The sequence below is a fragment of the Eumetopias jubatus genome, unplaced genomic scaffold (genome assembly GCF_037043125.1).
Source record: "Eumetopias jubatus isolate StellerSeaLion01/CBP00866 unplaced genomic scaffold, mEumJub1_p1.0 scaffold_1, whole genome shotgun sequence".
NCBI lineage: Eukaryota > Metazoa > Chordata > Mammalia > Carnivora > Otariidae > Eumetopias > Eumetopias jubatus.
In genome coordinates, this window is record NW_028274807.1 from 186118651 (window position 1) to 186139415 (window position 20765).

General features: G+C 41.5%; 1 protein-coding gene across 3 annotated transcripts in view; it reads left to right on the plus strand.

The window, feature by feature from the left end:
• ADAMTS9 (ADAM metallopeptidase with thrombospondin type 1 motif 9) overlaps positions 1–20765 on the plus strand; it is a 156351-nt gene that overhangs the window by 88821 nt on the left and 46765 nt on the right. For all 3 annotated transcript variants that reach the window (XM_088021881.1, XM_028110425.2, XM_028110427.2), the window contains one exon: positions 348–524. In XM_088021881.1, coding sequence (XP_087878007.1) covers positions 348–524 — 177 coding nt within the window. The remainder of the gene's footprint in view (positions 1–347; positions 525–20765) is intronic.

Consider the following 20765-nt stretch of genomic DNA (forward strand, 5'->3'; position numbering starts at 1 on the left):
TGCTATTGCATTGACCTTGATCAAGTTAATTAACTTCTTTTAAGCTCACTTGTCCCATTTGTAAAAACGGAGCACATAATTAGAGTCTCCTCTGATGAGAGACTGCCTGTAAAAGCACTTGGTACAGGTGATGAGGACACACTCAATAAACAGTGTCTACCATTAAGGTAGACTGTTCCAGTCTGTTGTACATAAATAGGTTGGTAATTTAGCTTGGGTCCACCTAGAGACTTCCCTTGCCCGATGCCGTGATAGAATTTGGTGAAGAAATGGTTCTTACAGGAAAGAAGATACAATTTGTCATTGGCTGTTCAGAGTGACTACAGCTTTGCTTTCTCTTCTTCCAGTGCACTAAGCTATGTGGTGGAGGCTTGCGGACAAGACTGGTGGTCTGTCAGCGGCCCAGCGGTGAACGGTTTCCAGATTTGAGCTGTGAAATCCTCGATAAGCCTCCCGATCGTGAGCAGTGTAACATACATGCTTGTCCTCAAGACGCTGCATGGAATACTGGCCCTTGGAGTTCGGTACGGCCCTATTAATGTTTGTTAACCAAACTATCTTAACTAACAGACCCAGTTCCAGGGTATTCTGGGGCACTCCTCGGCGACACACAGTTGTCCTAATCACAAGGGCATCCCTGAAACTGGGCTGTGGTCTATGATTTCTTTCATACTGACACACAACAGAATTAATGTTTTGTGACTTTGCCAAAGTGACTTTACAGAAATACGTGTACCTCATATAGGCCTGGGGCCAATGTCAAGAAGTAGCTTCTGGTTTTTTTGTTGTTTGTTTTATTTTTTTTAGAAAAGCAAGACTGTCTATGTAGATATTTTAAAGAAATGAAATAAGTTTCTTGTAGTTATGAAGCTCCAAAGTGATTTCAGCGGACAACTCAATAGCAGACATTCTTTCCTTTCCTAAACTGTGGGAGTTTTGACTTTTGGGGGAAGATACCTGCATATTGAGGCCAAAGCAATTTTTTCTTCTGTGACTATAATTTGCCTCTATGTGACTTGGGTACATACTCAACTCAGTGACCACAAAGGCTGTGCCCACAAAATAGACTGAAATCATTGTGAAAATGCAATAGACCAACAACACTGGACTCCATGACTTGGAGCCTTTCAAGGTGTCCGAAATGTTCTCTCTCTTTCCCCAAGACACAAAGCCCGTCGCTTGAGACGATTTTTTTGCTTTGGTCCTAGGCTTCCCTTGCTATCTGCTTAGCTGACATCGCGAGACAGGTTTGCCACTGTAAATACTATGCAAACTTCTGGGGCAGCTCTTGGCAAACAGAAAGTCGGCTATGTCAAAACAGTACTTTCGCTAAGTTGTGTTGTAATCTGTGGAGCCGTTAGGGCTGGTTCATGTAAATAGAGTAAATGTTTCTGTAAATACATTAATTGCACTGAATCTGAATTTAGTAGTATATGAAGTCATATCTGCAAGCCTTTTTTATTCTATAGGGTTTGGAGGAAAAGTCCTAACCATTCCTGAAACCAGATAAAGAACAGATTAACTGAAGTGAAATGACTAATACCTGTTGATGCTTCTAAGAACCAAGGGTTTCAGGATCTGAGATTGTGTCTGCAGGTAGAACCTAGGTCTATAACCGTTGTACTTAGTCTTAAGTAGAAAGCTAGAGAAATGTAGAGTAGTATCATCTCTCCTGGTACTAGTTAGCTGGGCTGTCAGGCTTTCATTCAAGAGCTTAAGAAATGCCACTCGGAGTCAGATATATATTCACCCGAAACATTTTGTTTGCAGTACTGGCACCCTCCCAAAGTGAACATTGTGAAAAAGATCAGAAATGACCATGGAATGTCAGGAACATCCCCCAGCATTCCCTGCTTCCCTCAGTCACCTATGACAGATTATTTTTCATGAAATTGTCCCTCTTGAGCCCATGATATTTTTACCTTGTTCACTCAGCCAACAGCTACACCACATCAGAGTTGTGTCTCAGAAACTACTAGCCCTCTAAAAAGTTGTTTTCTTTAATTTTGACCCAAAAATATCCCCTACCCTTCAGAGGGTGTGTGTGTGTGTGTGTGTGTGTGTGCACGTGTGTGTATAATCATAAAATATTATATACTGTATGCATATATGTGTATGTATACACATTATATACAATGTATAATGTATATTATATTTGTTTCCATAGCATTCTCATCCTTGAATGCTTTCTAAATACCACTCAAATTTTTTTACACAGGATCACCACCCTCTCCCACAGATGTTTTAAGAGCTTAAATCTTAAAATATGACCTGCTAATTTAACTGAAAACATTAAGATTTTTATTGTAGTTGTTCTTCTTAGGCCTGCACACAGTTTTCTGAAACACACACAGAAAAAGAGAGGGAAAGAGATGCTAATGCCCTGTTATACACAGAAGAGAATACATGGATTTTGAAACTATTTTTGCCACCAATATGATTTTCATGCTTCCTTTGTAAAGCAATCGTTACTCGAGTATATATTTAAATGCCTCTGCAGTCTAGGAGCAAGGCCACCTGTGCAAGGCTTCTCATTGTGATTTTTAAAAAATGAAATCAAAAGCATTTTATTTAAGTAGATACATCTGTAATATATTACTTAAATATGTGTGTGAGGGCAGTCTTTCAGGTTCTTACTTGTAGGACTTTGATTTTACTTTTATGTTGATTTTCGTGGATGCTTTGGTACAATTTCTGAGCAATTCTAAATTTAAGCATACCTCAGTGAATCGTGTTAATAGCCATAAAGCCACTCCTATGGTGCTTCATCATTGTAACTGACAGTGAAATTAACAACAACAAAAAGTATACTTGAGGTGCTAACGCGTTGCTTTCTCTTGAAAGCCAACTCGATTTATTAGAGACCGAGGGTAGCAATTTGTCCTTCAGTAGGTTTTGCTTTCTCTCCCCAGATTTTCCCCCTACTAGAGATAGTGTTCAGAAGCAACTTGCTGCTGTGCAGGATAGGCCTTTTCCAAGGTCAAAAGGGAGATGGCCTCATTCAACAATTGTTACGGTATTTAGGGTTTTTAGGTATTTCGATATTTAGGAAAGAAACCCACATCACCGTTAGCGTGGCTGCCAGAGTCTCTAAAATGAAGCTTAGGTGAATGTCAGGTTCAAGTGCCTGTTTTAGACCCTTAGTTCTGGCTCGTGTCCTTGCAGATTTAGAATCAAGATGATGAAAAACAGCCTCCAAAAATCCAGCCTTTTCTGTCCTATTTTGAATGTGTCCTTGCACTCTTACTTGGTAACGTGCTGATTTCAAAATAAGGTTCTTACCCTGATATGCCTTTCAGTCGGCTCCTGCAGTCAGGCCTGGGAGCGGAGTTCTGGGAGCAGACTGAGGAGGGAATGCCCATGTCCCATCACTAGAGAATACATTGGAAAGAGTGCTCTGTGCTGTCAAACCACAGCACAAAGCAGGTTAAAAATCCGCAACAGCAACAGTAAGCAGATCCATCGAGATAAGGAAAGTAACAGAGGTTGCAGGTGGTATCACCTCTCCAAGCTGGTCCTGTAGCATTCCTTTCTGCCATGCCCCATGTACCTGCTTGCTGATCATCTTGGAGACCGTGGTTCTCCTTAGGAGAAACTGCTTGTTGGGGTTTTTCACGACAAACCTGAAAGTGTTCTCTGAGCCTTGCTTTAGGTGCTTTGGAATAATGCTTGTCGACCCAAATAATGAGAATTTATGAGCTCACGAAGGAACTGTGCTTTTGTTTCTGCCTGGCCAACTTATGAATTTGTGTCTACCTCATTTTCCATATTAAAGTTTGCAGCTTCCTTAGGTAGGAAGAGAAAATGTCTGACAACAGTATTTTATCACCTCACTGCATCTATCTCTAGCAAAAATAAAGACTGTAAATATCACTACCATACTTTCTGAATACAGTTTTGAGCAGCCAAGCCTAGTATTATCTGAATATTTTGAGCGGTACAGATTTCTATGTGTTTATATAATAAAGCATATTTATTTTTTCCATGTTATTTAATTTTATATACAATGTTTAAAAATCAGTGTTTATCAGCAAACTGTAAAGGCAAATAGGCTATGTGAATTAGAAATGCATGTGTATGTTTCTTTTGGTTTTAAAAGATACATTTTAATTTTGTAAATCCCCTCCAACCTGTACCGTCCCTCTCCCAAACCTGAGCGGCCAACCTGGGCAAGCTTTATGTAATTGGGTAGTTTAAAATGTGTATTTTAAAGGGATACTTAAAAAAAAAATTCTGAATTGGAAATGATGCTTAGGATATAAACAAAAATATACAAGGCTTAACATTTTGTTGGGTTTTTTTCTTTTCTAATACTGTTGTCCTGATTCACTGAGTCTCAACTATGAAATATGAATGCTCCATTTATTGAATTTGTAGATAATGATAAAACATAGCCAGAAGACAAAACGAATGATTAAAAGAAATGGTTCTAAATATGTAAGAAGAGCTAGGGACAGGAAAACACTAACCTAATGTGCACAAATTTGATCACACCTTATTCTTTGTGTTCAGATAACCATGAAAGACTTCAATGTTTGTCAGTTTTGTTATTTGTTCACCTGCAATACATTTCAGAAAGAATTTCTTATTAAAGAAAAATAAAATATGATCACATCAAACCTGGAAATTTTAAGAGAGCCTGCAGTTTTGAAGAAAGTGTACTTCATAAAGATGACCCCTGATGCCTATTGGTTCCATGTGCTCCTGTTGAGCCTCTATTTGACATGTGGTTTAGTATGGTAATTGAGGGTTGAAAGGACCAAAATCAGGGAGTCCTTATGTGAGTTTGAGGTTTATATAAGGTGTGAAATAAGATAACTTCTCCAAAGCAGATGACGATAGCTAACTTTTACAGAGTATTTACTACGTACCAAGCCAAGTTAAGCAAACACACATCATATTTAGCCCCCATGTTACCCCATGAGGGTGGTGCTTTTATGACTCCATTTGACTATGTGATCATCTACTGTAATAAAATGTCAGTGTCAGTATACTGACTGTATTAATCCTGCTTCATGTGATAGAAACAGCCATATTCAGAATGATTTTTTAAACTCCTGTTGATATTCAATAAAGGGTATACCTAAAACTCAGACTTCATCAACCTCAACATTATTTAGCTAATATTGATATTGTCTGTTTGACTCCAGCCACAGAAATTCCAAATTTATTTCTGTATTGGTAAATTCCCATAACCAGTGATTATAAACACTTCAAACAACTGGTTATGTTTTGGGAATGGCAAAACATTTGTTTCATTTTAATGTTATCACATTAGCCAGATTAGGAGGAGGATATAAAGATTTTGACCATAAGGAATATCACATTAAATGCATACGCATTTTTTATAAACAAGAGATTTTTTTTTTTTTTTTTTTTTACTAATGAAGACACATCTTAAATATACTGCTGGTGCCTTTTAAAAAAAGAAATAAGAAATACATTATTTGGCTCTATCAATATGGAGTATTAAAAATAAGACTTGTTTTTTTTTTTTTAATCAAAACAAGCAAAACACTGGCCCGCATCTATCTAATTGGAGATAAAACTTAGCGGGCTTTTTTGGTTTTTCATTGTTTACAGTGATTGTATGCCTATGGGAGACTCTGTTCCTGCCTCCTGACAGCTCATATTTCATGATAGCTTGACAGATTTCTATTTTTGCAGTTTTTAAAAGTCCAAAGGTGGGGGAAGCAGGGATAGGAGAGTTATTAGACCCTGAGGAGGAGTATAGGTCTCCTCAGTGACCCCCGTCAGCGAGTTGTCGCTCCGGAACGGGAAGGAATGGGAACTTTGGAATGTGGAGTGGGAGGTAGAGATTGAGTCCACGTCTAATTGGTTGGGAGGGAATCCTGATTAGTAAAGGCAGTCGAGGAAGATTTATTTTATGGAGAGGGAGTAAATAATTCTAGGTCATTCCTTTAAAAAAAAGGGGGGAGTGGTCATCATTTATTTTTCAGCAAATACTTTTTACGTGCCGACTGTGAGCCAGGCACTGTTCTAGGTGCTAAGGATACAGCAGTGAACAAGTCAGAGCGATACATTCAAGTGGAGAAGGAGAAAATATGGTATTAAACAAATAAAACCAATTATACATGTAATTAAAGAACTGACGCTTTTTTCTCTGGCAGCCTCATTACAATCACAAAAACAAAAATACAGATTGCTCTGAGAAGAACACACAGCGTTCCTAATGATCTTTGTTCACTAAATAAAAATTATCACTCCTATCTTTCCTTTTAAATGTACAATTACACAATCATTTTCAGGGATAAATGCTCCCTGGCTGGTGGCATGGAACTTTTAAAAAACCTCCTATCAGAGAGTGTGCTTCTATTCACCCTTACGTTATAACCCAGACATGAGTTCAGTGGTCTGAAAGCCAGGGTAAGCAGAGGGCCTCTGGCTTTCCATCTCCCCCTGCTAGTGTTCTCAGCCTCCACACAAGCGTGGGAAGTCCTGGCTGAGGTTTATTTTCCCCTGTGTTATTTAATGATTACCAATAAAAAGATCTGGAATGTGTGGATTGCCACGCCACCACCTTCGCTTCTTGTTGTTTTATTTCCTCTAAAGTGGGATCATTTTCATGGGTGGTTTTAAAGACCACAACTTCCCTTTCCAAAAATTTATAAAATGGAACATTCGCAGCCAAAAAAAAAAAAAAAAGAGTGTGCAGGAAGTAGTGTGGAAAGTAATCAATAAAGGCTGAGCCTAAAAAACTATTATTCTTAGCCAGATCTGCATCCCCTTTCTCTTATTAGAAAGAGCATATGCCTCGGCCAATGCAGTCTGGTAACTTTCTACAATGATGGAAATGTTTTCTATTTTTACTTTCCAGTATGGAAGCTACTAGCCCCATGTGGCTAATATGGAGCACTTGAAATGTGGCTAAGTTCAACAGGGATACTCCCCTTTACATTGCATTTCATTTTAATTACTCTAATTTAACCAGCCACCTGTGGCTGGTGGCTACCATATTGGACAGGGCAACCTCAGACAACAGTGCGTCTTTAGCAATTAATACTCAACTAGCCAAGAAATCAATAAACTTATGAAAGAAAGTTGGAGAGAAAAACCCCATGTCAGCTTGTAAAGAGTCCCGAGGTAGGATGCCCTTACATCCAAGTGAGTACCATTCTCCTGCCTTTCTTCTGTTGTGTGGCTTCTGCAGTGGGTGTTCTCTGACAGCTGGGCATTAGAAAAAATAGGACAGTGCAAAGAGAGCCTTATCAGAACCAGCTGTCCTGAAAGTAGTAACTCCAGGGCCTCCATGTAAAAGCAGCTGTTAAAACAACTCTCCTCTTGTGCGTCTTAGAGTTCAAGTTCATCGCGGCAGTAAGTTCAGTTAAGGAGAAAGAGTGTTTATGTGTTCAATGGGCCAAAAGGGCAAGGCTTGATTGATGCTTTTTAGGAGAAGACAAAAATGGGAAACACCAGGTAGTCACCTTGTAGAAGCTTGGATTCCAAGAGATCATTCCCTTTTTGAAGGGAGTTTCAGGAAGGCAGCTTTTCATATTCACTGAGCCCTGTGGGTAAAGGTTGAGGAGATCAGCTTTAAGGGGCTGTGTTTGAAAGACACTTCAGAAGACTCGGGGTTGAGGCAGTGTCTCCTCCATCACTGTGATTCTCATCATTTAGCTTGGCAAAACTTAGCCTCCTCAGTGTTAAGAAAGCCCTTGTGGATTTATTCACATTCATGCCCCACACTGACACCCCCTTGAAATTAAAATGTATGCACCAACATTGGCTGTAGATCAAATGATGAGGTCATCAATTTTCTTTTCCAGTGGCCAGATAGTTGTTGGTGGTGTTATTTTTCCCTTTAGGGTGACATCTGAATTAAACTCTAAACCATTCCGGTGGTCTCTTTTTTAAAAGCACTCATTAATTTGTTACGTTCACTCTCAGTTTGGCTGTACACTGAAATGGGAAATAAGTAAAATAATTCTCAGTATTTCAGAAAGTGGATGAACTGATAGCTTCAGTTTATCCACAAAAGAGCTGGGTTTTTTCCCTTCACTTAATTTTGCACAATGTAATTCTTTCCATGATTATTGGGAGGGCTTTGATTTTTTTTTATTTTTTTTAAGATTTTATTTATTTATTTGAGAGAGAGAGAGAGCACATGAGAGGGGGGAGGGTCGGAGGGCGAAGCAGACTCCCTGCTGAGCAGGGAGCCCGATACGGGACTCGATCCAGGGATTCCAGGATCATGACCTGAGCCGAAGGCAGTCGCTTAACCAACTGAGCCACCCAGGCGCCCCGGGCTTTGATTTTTTTAATTATAACAATCACTTACATTTTGGAGCATTCACTTCTTGCTAGGAATTATACAAAGCAATTCACCCATAATGTCTAATTTAATCCTCTCTACTTGATGATGTTAGCACCATCAGAGAAGTTAACTAGTTGGGTCTAGGTCACACTGTTGAGAAGGGGCTGAGTTAGGCTTCAAACCCGGGACTTTCTGACTTTCAAGCCCCAAGTTTTACCCAAGATAGAATCCCTTCATTTTACTCTTCAGTTGATGAAGTGGTAAAATGCAACCTTGGGTGGAAAGAGGAAATTTAAGATTTTCTACTCTCCCAAATTGTAACTATTTGAAGCATTCTGGAATTCCTCAGCCATTAACAAGTTTGCTCAGTGCTCTGAAGGGATGAATATGAAAAAATTATTTCTCTTAAAATTAAAACCAAATAAAAAGCAAAATTTGGGTTTTTAGGAGATTTTGAGAAAAAAAGCATCCCATATTTAATAAACACTCATTGGGTGATATGTCTTACGTTTTAATATACAAAGAGAAATGAAATAACCTGGGGTAATAAATCTAAGTTTTTTGTTCAGTGGATCTATAGATAATCGGGACAATAGATCAGATTTTGTCAAAGCCAGTTAGGGGATCTGCAGATGTTTGTGGTGATAAGGTTTGCTGTAGAATGTAACCTGCTGCCCTACAAGTGAATAATGACATTAAAATTTATTAAAAAGTGAGTTCACCCTAAAAGCTCTCTGGCTGAAATAAAACCCATCAAATGCATTGAGATGTCTTCCAAACTGTTTCTTGAGCTAAAACTAAGCTCTTCTTTGGGCAACGCTGCATCTTCTCTGTTCCCATTGGTAGGACAGTCCACCACTTTGGGTTCTGTTCCTTTCATCAGCCTTCATTGTCCCAACCACGTATTCCTCCATCCACATGGCAGGTGAAGGATAAGACTTGGCTATGGTTTGGGAACTGTGTGAGATAAAGAGAGGGAAAATATAATGGAAAAAACAGTGGGTTTGCTTTCTTCTTCATAGCTAAAACAAAGGAAGAAATAGAGTCACCACAATTTCAAGTGAAAAGCCTATTAACCAAATCACTTATTTCATTGCCCCAAACCTTAATCTCTTTTGGGCTGAACAGGCCCACTGTTTAAGCTTGTTGCCTTACTCAAAGGGGGCATAGAATAAACAATATTAAAATGAGTGAATGAATGGGTCCAGCTACTCAGGAGCTGAAATCCTGATTGCATTGGCCTAGAAATGTGGATATAAAGCGCTAACCTGTCTGAGGGAATAATTAAAAAGAAACACGATCAGATGGTGGTGGTGTATCACTAGTGACTTCCTGACTTGGAGAGTTGTATGGTATTTATGTAGGAGAGTGTCCTTGATTTGGGGAAAGTAGAGTTTTGGAGATGATGGGACATTATGTCTACAAGCCACTCATATATGCATTTACACCATCATTATATAGGGAGGGAGGAATGAGCAGCGTGGTAAAATGTTGGCAACTGGAAAACCTGGATAAGGGAGTTCTTTGTGATGATCTTGCAGTTTTTCTGTAGGTCTGATATATTTCAAAATAAGTTATTGTTAAAATTTCTTAAAGAAACATAAATAGGTTCAGAGTGTGTATTTAACTTCAAAGGAAGTGAAGAGTAGGTCTGGATTTATTTCAGGACTTTAAAAATTCTGACATATTTTAGGAAGCTGTTTTTAATCTCAGATTTATACTATCACATCATAATAAAAGTGAGGGCTGCAGCCAGGGCTCAGCAAAAACAGAATCTTTCCTAGTTTTTCGTTGGCTTCTTTCCCATGACTTTCTCTTCTCCTTGTCCCCATCTCCCTTCCTCCCTCAGCCCCCTCCCACCCATGCAGCTAAAATGAAAGACCCCTGGGAATGATGTGGGATTTTTTGCTCCCCTTTGCCCAGGGAAACCCAGGCTTTCATTGCAAGCCTTGCCAGTAAATTCCAGTAAATTCTTGGCTGTATGCAGACTCACCTTTTTTTTTTTTTAATCTACTGCTCCCCAGTAAAGCCCGGATTCCTTTGAAAACTAAGAGGTTTTCTTTTCTTTTTTTCAAAAAATGTGTGTTATTTTCCTTGCATCTAATAAAAAGCCTTCAGTCAACCAACTCACATATTTCGTTGCAATTTGAACTTTTTTTGGTGAAAACATGATTTCCTTCTCATTGGTCGCCTCGTCATCAGTTGTGAAATATCCGGGAACCCCTTAGCAGGGGCAGGCCAGGGACATGATGTCAGGGAGGAGGTACTGTGCAGAAGAGCATGTTTGTTCATTGTCATTGAGGTCTTCATTGCCGTGTGTGGGGATCGGGTTCACGTTGTACATGTCACGTTCTCTAGAGACCAGGACTTCCCAACCCTTTTAGTCTGAGACCTTAATGATCTTGGATGGATGTTCAGAAGGCCTTTTACTGCTTCCATCCACCAAAAAAAGCTCTCTGGCCCCAACCCAACAAGTAAGTTAAAATCAATTCAGTTTTGAGAGCTTGTTGGACTTTCTGAAAACCTTAGGATAATTCCGTGGTTTTCAATTGGGGGTGATTTTTACCCCCCCGCCCCAGTGGACATTAGGCAATGTCTGGGGACAAATGTCACAAATAGATTAGCGGTGCTACTGAATTCTAATGGATGGAAGCCAGGGATGTCGATAAGCATCCTACAATGCACAGCGTAGCCCCTAATAACAAAGAATTATCTCACCCAAAATGTTGAAATAGTGCCAAGCTTGAGGAAGCCTGAAGAGACATCTGGTGAAGAGAGGGAGGACTCCTAATCAAAAGTCAAAGTTGAGGTCACGGTTACAAGCCCCATGGAATGACACTGTTTAGCTCTCAGAAAACAATTCTCTCTGGAGAGTTGAATTTCCCATTAAATATTATGTGGGATTCCAGGAAGCCATCAAGGTCAGTCAAAGATTTTCAAGGCTGAGCTGAAAGTATGAGATCTCAAAGTTGCCTTACCGGACTGAATTTGCAAACCCACAAGCAGTGTCACTCACCCTTTTTCTGGAGGGGGGAGAAGGGGGTTGTTATAAATGTGTACAAATGTGTCCAGTGTAATCCAGAGACATTCTGCATGGCAAGTTCAGCTGGAGTGACCAACTTTGGAAAGAAAGGCATCAATGAGAATGGGTGTTTCTAAGAAAGCAAGGGCTACTCCAACATGTTCATATATTTGGATTGTTCTGATAGCCCTGATAAGTCATATGTATTTGTTGCTTTTAGCTTTATGTTTCCAAGCAGTCCGTGTTTCCCTCATCCATGATAGAATTTGTGCGTATGTAATGGTCTAGCTAGATCGAGGAATTGGTGTCAGAGTTGAATATTTAGGTTTTTCTTTTGGATACTTTTTAAAGGCAGGATGAATTCCTAGTTTGCATTTTATCTGGGAAGTAGCAGACTGTGTTTTTGATCAGAGACTAAGGCAGTGGTACAGAAAGTATTTCATGGGTTGTAAATAGGTATGAACCAGGATATCCCAGTCTCAGCACTGTTGATATTTGAGACCAGGTAATTCTTTGTTGGGGGGCTCATCTGTGCCTTGTGTGATGTTTAAACAGCAACCTTAACCTCTACCCACTGGATGCCAATAGTATATCCCCTTGGTTGTAATAACCAAAAGTGTCTTTGAACATTGCCACATCCCCTGGGGGGGTAACATCACCTCCTCCCTGTCGTTCTATGGATTTCTTACAGCAGAACTTTTCTTTCCGTATTCTAATGGGCATTAGGTGGGTGTGGTCTGCAGCATTTCCCAAATGTGTTTGATACCAAATTCCCATTTTTTTTTAAGCCAAAGAATTCTTTAAGGTTATAAAATTGTTCCTTTCTCCTTTCTGGGAAGATAAACTGTTATGTTGTAGAGATCGCCAAGTTTTCACCATCAATTCTCTCAATTATTTCCCACTTTTTTTTTTTTAATCCTTAAGAGGAAGTCATACGTAGGTGATCAGTCTCTCCAGACGTGTGGCATTAAATTGGCTTTTCAGTACATGAATTTCTGAGGAGGAAAGTTTTGAAGCTCTACCTCTCCATACCTTCCCTTTTCCAGTTTGCAAATCTTTCCTGCTTTAGCAGGAGGCAAATGCTATATATTCACCAACTGCGACCTCCACAGTGCACACACATATATACCCTCAGAATAGCAGGCTTAGCTCTGAGAAGGGTGGGTTAGAGAACATTTGAGATGCTGCATCTCCTGGCCCTAGAATTAAAATCAGTCTCAATACTTCTCTTTCCAAAAGGTCACTAACAATGACCCATAAACACTAGTGGTGACTGCAAAGCTCTTGGACCAGAGAAACCTATCACTAGAGAAAAAGCAAGCAAAATAACCCCAAGACACTGTCATCAACCTCAGAAGTTTTATGGTAGGACCTAAGTGCTAATGAAATATCGGATTTGTCCCACAACGTTTAAAGTTTTTTTGATGGGAGACCAAAGAAAATGTTATTAGAAGATAAGTACACTGGTGCCCAATTTAGAAGAGATGGTTCTCCATAAGGCAAGTGAGTGCCACCTTCCGGGATTAACTCGAACCTTACATTTCCAATGGACTAGCTATATAAAAAGCACTTTAAAATTAGAAATTGATTTTTGCCTTTTATCTAATTATAGCCTGAATTATAAGCCTAATTATAATTATATAATTTGACTGGAAGTGGAGAAATAATAGCAAAGACCCCCATTTACTGAACATTTCAGCGAGCCAAACCCTGGGCCTGAGGCTTTGTATGCATTATTGCTAACCCTCATAAAATCTTTGCAAAATCGACCTTGTTATGTCCATTATGCAGGTAGGAAAACTGAGCTGTCAGAAGGCAAGTAAGTTTGCCAGCATCATATGGTCAGAAATTCTTGAAGCCAGACCTGACTGACTCCCAGGCTCCATGCTTTCCCACTCCCTCTCCGGTAGGGCTTTCAAAATGTCTAGAAATACCGATTTTGATTTGTGACACATGAAAGAAACAAACTCTTGCCCAAGCGGAAACCAATTTAGTTCTCCTCTGCTTTTTAAAAGCCACTAAAGCTGAGTCCTTAGTATCTGAGTGTTTTCCAAGTGTTTTCAGCCAGGTTCCTGGTTTTGTTTATTTTACTTATCAAAGTGGGAGGTAGCTGCATATTTGCACCTTTAAACAGGACAATTTTAACAATTCACTTGGTTTTAAATAATTTTTAAAGGAACCCAGAAATTAGGCTTGGTCACCCAGGATTCCCCAACCGTGCTCCGAAAGGACCTAGCTTCCCCACATCATACCGCACCCTAGTGTGATGACAATTGCTACATTTTTAAGGAAAAGTCTGCTGGACTAAGAAAACTAGGTCTTTCTCGACACAACCTGATCCTAATACGTGGGTAAAAATTACCCCACTTAATAGAGAAGCTTGTGGTGGCTTGTTTGTAGAGAGTGTACAGGATGGTGGCAATGATTCATTTCTATCAAATTCACTCTACAGTTATAAAATCTCAGGCTTGATATTGGTTTTGCAGCTCTGGATGTCCTATACTTTGAGAGCCTTTTCTTAAATGAAACTTTAAAAAAAAAATCAGGATCAAACTGAGACACACTGTTTTGGAACAGCAGTGAGAGTCTTCAGTTTTTTGCTTTTAGATGTTTCCAGCCAGAATAGAGATAGAAAATACCCAAGCCATGTAGAACCCATTCGTGTCCATACATTTCTTCATAGTTTATTTTCAGTCCATATATTTACATTTTTCCATCTGGGAAAAAGTATCATTCTACGGTGACATCTTTATGGGGGAGAAACCGCATTACATGACTCAAAGTCACTCAGGGTATAGGATGGTCTCAATGGCTTAGAGCCAACTTTCAGCAATAGTCTTGCCTTTTCAGGGCAGAGCAGTAATCTGAGTTCCTAGCTTCTGCCATTTGCTGTCAATTTGCCTTATATTACATGCTCAGATAACCTTCCTTTTAGGTGTCCCCTGTGCAGTACTTAGTTCTGTAATTATGAATTAAATATTTAACCACAAGAGTACTTAGCCACTTTTGGACTGAATAGACACAGGAGATAGGAAAGACCAATAGTTATTTATTTGGTCCCTACAATGAACTGAGCATTGTGCAGGATGCTCACTTAATCCTTAAAAAATTCTTGTAAGATAAGTGGCTCTAGGTTCTTTGAGATGCTATTCATTCACTCATTCATGCATTGACTTGGGTATTCCATAAGTATTTGAATGTTTTCTGTAAGCCAGTCACTATTCTTGTCACTGGGGATACAGCAGTACACAAAAATTCTTAGAGAAGAGGGATTAAAAAAAAAAAGCATGGAAGAGGGGATGGGATGGGAACTGTACATTGAGGAAGTCAGGCAAGTCTCCATTCGAACGGAGATACGGGAAAATACAAAAGCAAGCCATGTGGATATCTAGAAGAAGAGTATTCCGGGTTAAGACCCAGAGACAGGAGTATTCGAGGCACATCTTAGCAATAGCAAGGAGGCCATTGTGGCTGAATTAGAGGGGAGGGATGGTAGGATATGAAATTAGAGGTGAAACTGAGGGAGAGGAACATGGGGGTAAATCATGGGATGGGGAAGGAAGGGTCAGGCTATTGGAAGGATTTTTGCCTACACTCAATGAGGTAGGAAGCCACTGTGGGGAGGAAGGTTGAGTAGGAACATGAATTTGTTTTAAAAGACTGACTCTGGCTTCTGAATTTAGAAGAGACTATGGGAAGCACAAAGGTGGAAACAGGGAGACCATTAGAAAAAACCATTGCAGTGAGTCAAACGGGAGCATACCATGAGTGAGTGGCTCAGATGTTCACAGTGGAAGTGGTGAGAATTGGTGGGATTCTGATGTATTTTTAAAGAAGTACCTACGGATTAGCTGAGAGTTGGGATATAGAGTGTGAGAGAAAGAGAGGAGTGGGAATGACTCCAAATGTTGTGCACAGAATAAGCGGAAGGATGGAGTTTCCACTGACTGAAATAAAGAGGACTGACTATAGGAAGGAGGGGTTTGTGGAGGAGGACCAGGGCTTATGCTTTGGACATGTTAAGTTTGAGATGCTTATTCACCATCATTTCATGCCTCTGTTGAGCAGAATTGGAAAGAGAGGTTTGCCATGGTTAAGCGTTGTGCATAGGATCACAAAAGAAGAGATCATACTGGTCAAACCTGGTCTGAATGATTCCAAAACCAAGTTCATAATTACCACCTTCTTCTGCCCCAACCCTTGAGTTTCCATTTGAGTAGATCTCAGAATAGTGTAGGAATAATTTAAATTCACACATAACCTAATTTTAGCACCTTCTAATGCCAAGTGTTTCATGTTCTAACCATTTACATTTTAGCTGGTTTTATTTCTCATCTCATCCTTTCATAATGGCATTTTGAGCCATTTCTTTACCAAATGGTAAGCAGGAGGGGAAGACAAGAAAAGCCACAAGGACGCATAGTGCCTGTTGACAGCAACTTGGTACTATCTGAACTCCCAATAGAGCAACGCAAACTGGAGGATGAGCATCTAATTCAATAATGGTTAAGATAACTTTTTCCCTTCTGCTGAGCTATATTTCTCTGGATACAGACTCAGATATGTATGCACATCTCAGCTTTTGAGTAGTATTCATCCACCCAAAAGCAAACTAATTACATAAACTACTTCCTCCCCAAAAAGTTGTAAACTTTTCAGTGTAGGATGTTTGACATGTTGGCATGTAAAGATGTTTCTTTCACACCAAATCAATGGAGGAAGGTCCAGTTACACAGAGAAAGCAAGACTGGAAGAGGCAATTACAAGGACTTTGTCCTGGTGTCTTTTCCATGACTGAAAGGCAGAGAGACTAGTTCTTTGGGAGGAGGAAGAGGTTTAAGGGCTGCACTTCGGTTGGGTAGATGAAAGTCCAGAGAGAACCCGCATGGATTGCTTTTCTATGGAGGCATTCCCAAAGATGACTTAAGCTTCCCAGGTCTGTTCCTGACCGTCTGTGACACTAGTTAAGTCATGAGGGGGTGTCCCCGAACATTGTCATCTTCTAGCAGAATGACATTTCCAGGCAGCCTCAGTCATGGTCTACCTTCAGAGTGCCAAGAAGTTCTGGTCACCCATCCCTCAGCCATAGCTTTCCACCAGTTACTCAGACACTTCATCACTCACCTTTGCAATAGCTGAGAATAAGGATCCTGGCACAGATATCTCACCCACTATCCCCCTGTCTTCCAGACAGCCTTCATGGACAATCCTGTGGCAAGCACAAAGGGTGGGTCCTTGTACCATCTTCACCTGAAAGATGCCAATATCGTTATTCTGCTGAAGTCAGGTTACAAAGAATTAAAATAGTCAGTGTGCTTGAAAATGGGGAATCAGAGGGCATGTTAGGGACCACAGGGCCAGGTGAGGTACTGTGCCTCAGTTTCCAGAGGGCACCACTGGATGTGGCCGTGATAAAATTCACCAGGTGTTGCTTTTGCAGATTGTCTTCGTTTTTGTTTTTTGTCTCAGTGGGGAGAAGCATCGTAATATTTAACATTCTTGCAGAACAAAAAGAACCTCAATTTGGATTTTGCAACTTGCATAGTGGATTTCCTATGCTGTTCTATTTAATGTGAATATTCATGTCCCCTCCTCTCATATGAAGTTGTTTCATTATGACGTAGGGAGGGGGTAGCTGGAGAGCCCTGTGCCTCATCATTCTTGGGGGGGATGGGGAGGCGGAGGGCATGAGCCCTTCCTACTGTGTCCCCATATTGGCATGGCCCTGCCATCCCCCGTGCGAGACATATGCAGGGCCACCTACTTGGCTATCATATTGACAGCAGCCTTCAAGCATGCTCCAAGCTCTGACATGTGACTCTTAGTGCCTTTTCTCCCATAGTCTTCGACCTTTGTAGTATTGCAGAGGCTGTCGGTGTTGGGGGCAGTGGGGATGGAAGGGTGGCCTAATGCCCCATCCGGCTGGGACGACCGTGACTCCCGCATCTGCTTTCTTCCCTGGTGTTCCCTGCCAATCTCCTGCTTTCTCAGCTCCTTTTCATGGTAATAAGTGCCATGGTGGTCCTGGCCAGAAACAGCCATCAGGCAGACCTGTCAACATTGGCTTTACGCCCTGAAGTCACAGCCCTTGTTTGCTGGCAGAGCTCTCTCTCCCGCCCCAGTCATTCTAGTCCCCTGACGCCCCCCATCCGGAGCCATTCTTGTGTTGTGAGAAGCCCTCACTGTGCTCACACCCAGCAGGTCACAAAGGACTGTGACCACTGCCAAGGCAGAGCTGAGCAGAGCTGGGAAGGGAGGGCACGGCTGTTCGGTAACGGTGGTCACTGGTGTGAAGGCTGTGTTTTGGGACATTCAAGGACTAACCTCCCAAGAAGCAAATGAGAAACATAAGTAGTTCTTGAGATAATACATGTGAGCAGGAAACGGTGGAGTAGGAAAAAGGCGTGGCATTCGGATGTGGGGTCTTTCTTTTTCTTACTCGTCTTCCTATCTTCTGGGGCCAGGGAGACCGTATTAATAAGAAAGAGTTGAAAAGAGTGAAAAGGGCACTACTAGAGGAGGAGTTCTCCACATTGATGTCTGATGTGTGGATTGCTTTGGGACCTTTGGAAAGGAAAGCTCTTCCCCCGTTCACATGGGTGAGATTTTTGCCCAAGTCCCTCCTTCACTCAGCAAACGTCTGTGTGAGAATGCTCATCTCAGAGACTCCATTAGTTAACCTGGATTTTTAAAAAAAACACTCCCCTTTCTATCCACGTGTTGGGAGGTATTCTAAAAGACTCTGCTGAATAGAAATAGTAGTAGTGGTGATAGGGAATGTGTAATGATTTTTACGCTGTTCGGCCAGAACACCAAGAGCTCTGACTGTATGCAGTGTCCCACTTAATTGTGACGTGACTCTGCTGAATGTCGACAGTGCTGTGGTCCCCATTTTACAGAGAACAAATCTGAGCTGAGAGAGGTTAAGTAATTTGCCCCAAATGGCACTGAAGTAAAATGGCAGATGGTGTGTCAGCCTAGGGGTGCCGGACTCCAAAACCTATGCCTTTAATTTGTGGCATTTTAGAGCAAGGTGAAGACAAGCAGGGAGCTTTGTTTCCTGTGCTGCCACTCATGCATGTCCCACCCATTGGAATTTGTTCTTCACTGGCAGCTTGGAACAGGAGGTTGTTATCATTTACTCTTGTTCCTACGGGTGTCTGCCATCCATCAAAGCCAGAGGTGGTAGAATTGACGCCTGCCTTCCTAGTCCCTGTTTATCATGCTAGCTTTTTGTGAGCATGACTGACCTGGGAAGAATCGGGGTGACTGACTGGTCAGCCATGGTTCCTGAGCAACGTGAAGAACACCAGTACTTGGCCACAAGTCCCCAGGGGGTTACAGTTCTGTGCTGGGTACAGGTATTCAGCGTCCTAAGCCTGTGTTTACTTCTTCCTTGCTGTGTGCCTGAGCTTGCCATGTCTCCTTGTCTCTAGTGTTGAATTTGTGAGATAAATAGATGGACTGAGCCATCTTTGAGATGTCTTACAGCACAAGCATTTGAGAGATTAGTCCTAGTGAATTGGCAGGTCCAAATCGACAACCCGCAGCCTTCCTTTCATGACCATGCAAAGAGCCATTCATTGACCAGGGAACGGAAGCCGCCATTCGCCATGTGGCATCAGGCAGACCCCACAGGGTGAAGAAACCCTGAAAAGTGGCCAGGAGAAAGTCAGGGTGTGGCTTCAGCCAAAGGCAAATCTGGCCTTTTATTTATGTGATTGTATTTTGGTACTCTAAGTGTCTTTCTTCCCAGGGTCCTCAAGATGCTGTGAAGAAAGTAATAAAGTCAGAAATACTAACATTGTACAGGTATTGTCTTCCTGAGGGACTGAGGAATCATAGGGTTCTAGAATAGTCTCAAGAGACATTTCTTTGAGGTCCTTGCTTTTTTGTTGTTGCCTTGGGTAAGTCGAGGTAAACAGCTTGTTTTCTTAACCAAGCCCTTTCTTCAGTATAGTTTAAGGAAGAAAGTGGTGGTTCTGGAGCCCAGGAGGTGCATGTATTTGAAGACTAACTCTGCTGGTCCCTGGCTTTGTGACCCTGAGCAAGTAATATCACCTCTTTGGTTCTCCTTATCTGGAAAAAGGAATCCTAATAGCATCTAAGTCACAGGGTTGCCGTTGGGATTAAATGACGGAAGCCAGTGTCTTTCAGCTTAGTTTTTCATTCACAGTAAGGGGTTCAATAGAAGGTAGCTGGTGTGAGTTCCAGTAGTTCTGTTCCAACTGAAAGAGGGGTCCTGGGGTGGCCTTTTTGAATCTCAATGACTCGTGCCAAATCAGTTCAGTAGTCACACTGTGGGTCAGATTCCGGGTGGTTCTTTCTTTGTGACATTTAGGAAAACACGACATTTGGTTTCTAGTACACTTCTCTAACGGCTACGATTTTCATGTGTTCATTCACTTCCATTATTATTTGCTGGCTGCCTCCAGTGTGGAAGGCAGTACATATACACATGTGAGTGGCAGCTACTGTCTTTTTCCTAGGTGGCAAGCCCCGTGGTTTTCCAGCCCCCACACTGAGCCGTGTTGGGCGCTCTGATCCCCCAGTCTATGTCCTTGTGCTCTCATCCTGGCTTGGGGGGGATAGTGTGTGCTGGCTGGTTTTGCCTCTCCTGATCATGTGATGCTCCCGCACACTCACTTCATTCATCACCGTAATTGGCAAAGGCAGTCCTGAACCTTGGCTGCAAGCCTCACGTCCTTGCTGACAGCCTGCTTTTCAGGCGAGGCTTGACTTTATGTTTTGATCAACAAAAGCAAAATGAGAATAGAATCAGAAAGAGCTGTTGTTAGTAAAAGATGCAACCAAACATTTTTTTTAAATGCAGGGATTTGGATGTGACTTTCATATTTTACAGGATCACAAGGGCAAGGCAAATAAGGATTAGTACAGTGTCCTCTCTCAAAACTGAAATCTGCTCACCAGTCTCAGAGTGATGGTTAGCTACTTGATTTTCAAAAATCCTTCCAGCGGGAGAATCTTGACTTAATTTGGTAATGGCTTGCAGTGTATGTCCTTCCTCTTGGCCTTTCAATTCTTCCTTATTTCTAACCTGCTGGCAGCCAGTCCTGTGGTTGAAAATATGGACTAGTTGACCAGCATAGCATCCTCCATCACACATGGCACATAAATGGAGTCTCATGTGTTCTAGATCCCTTGGAGCTGGAAATCACCTAGATATACAGAACAGTGCCAGACATTCTGCTAGAGCTGTTCTCCTGGACCATTCATTAACCCCTATGTAGCGAGCATCTGCTATACCTGGGCAGCCCTGGTCTATACCCTGGCCCCTCTGTGGCTTCCTTTAAGCCCCAGCATCACCCAGCCCCATCGAGAAGCTTCCATCTGGCCAGATTCTGTGTGCATCCCTGACCTCCACCCTCCCTTTCCTATTCCTTCTTAGTTCCTTAGTTCCTAACCAGATACTCTCCCGTCTTCATACGGATGTCCAGATTCGAAGCT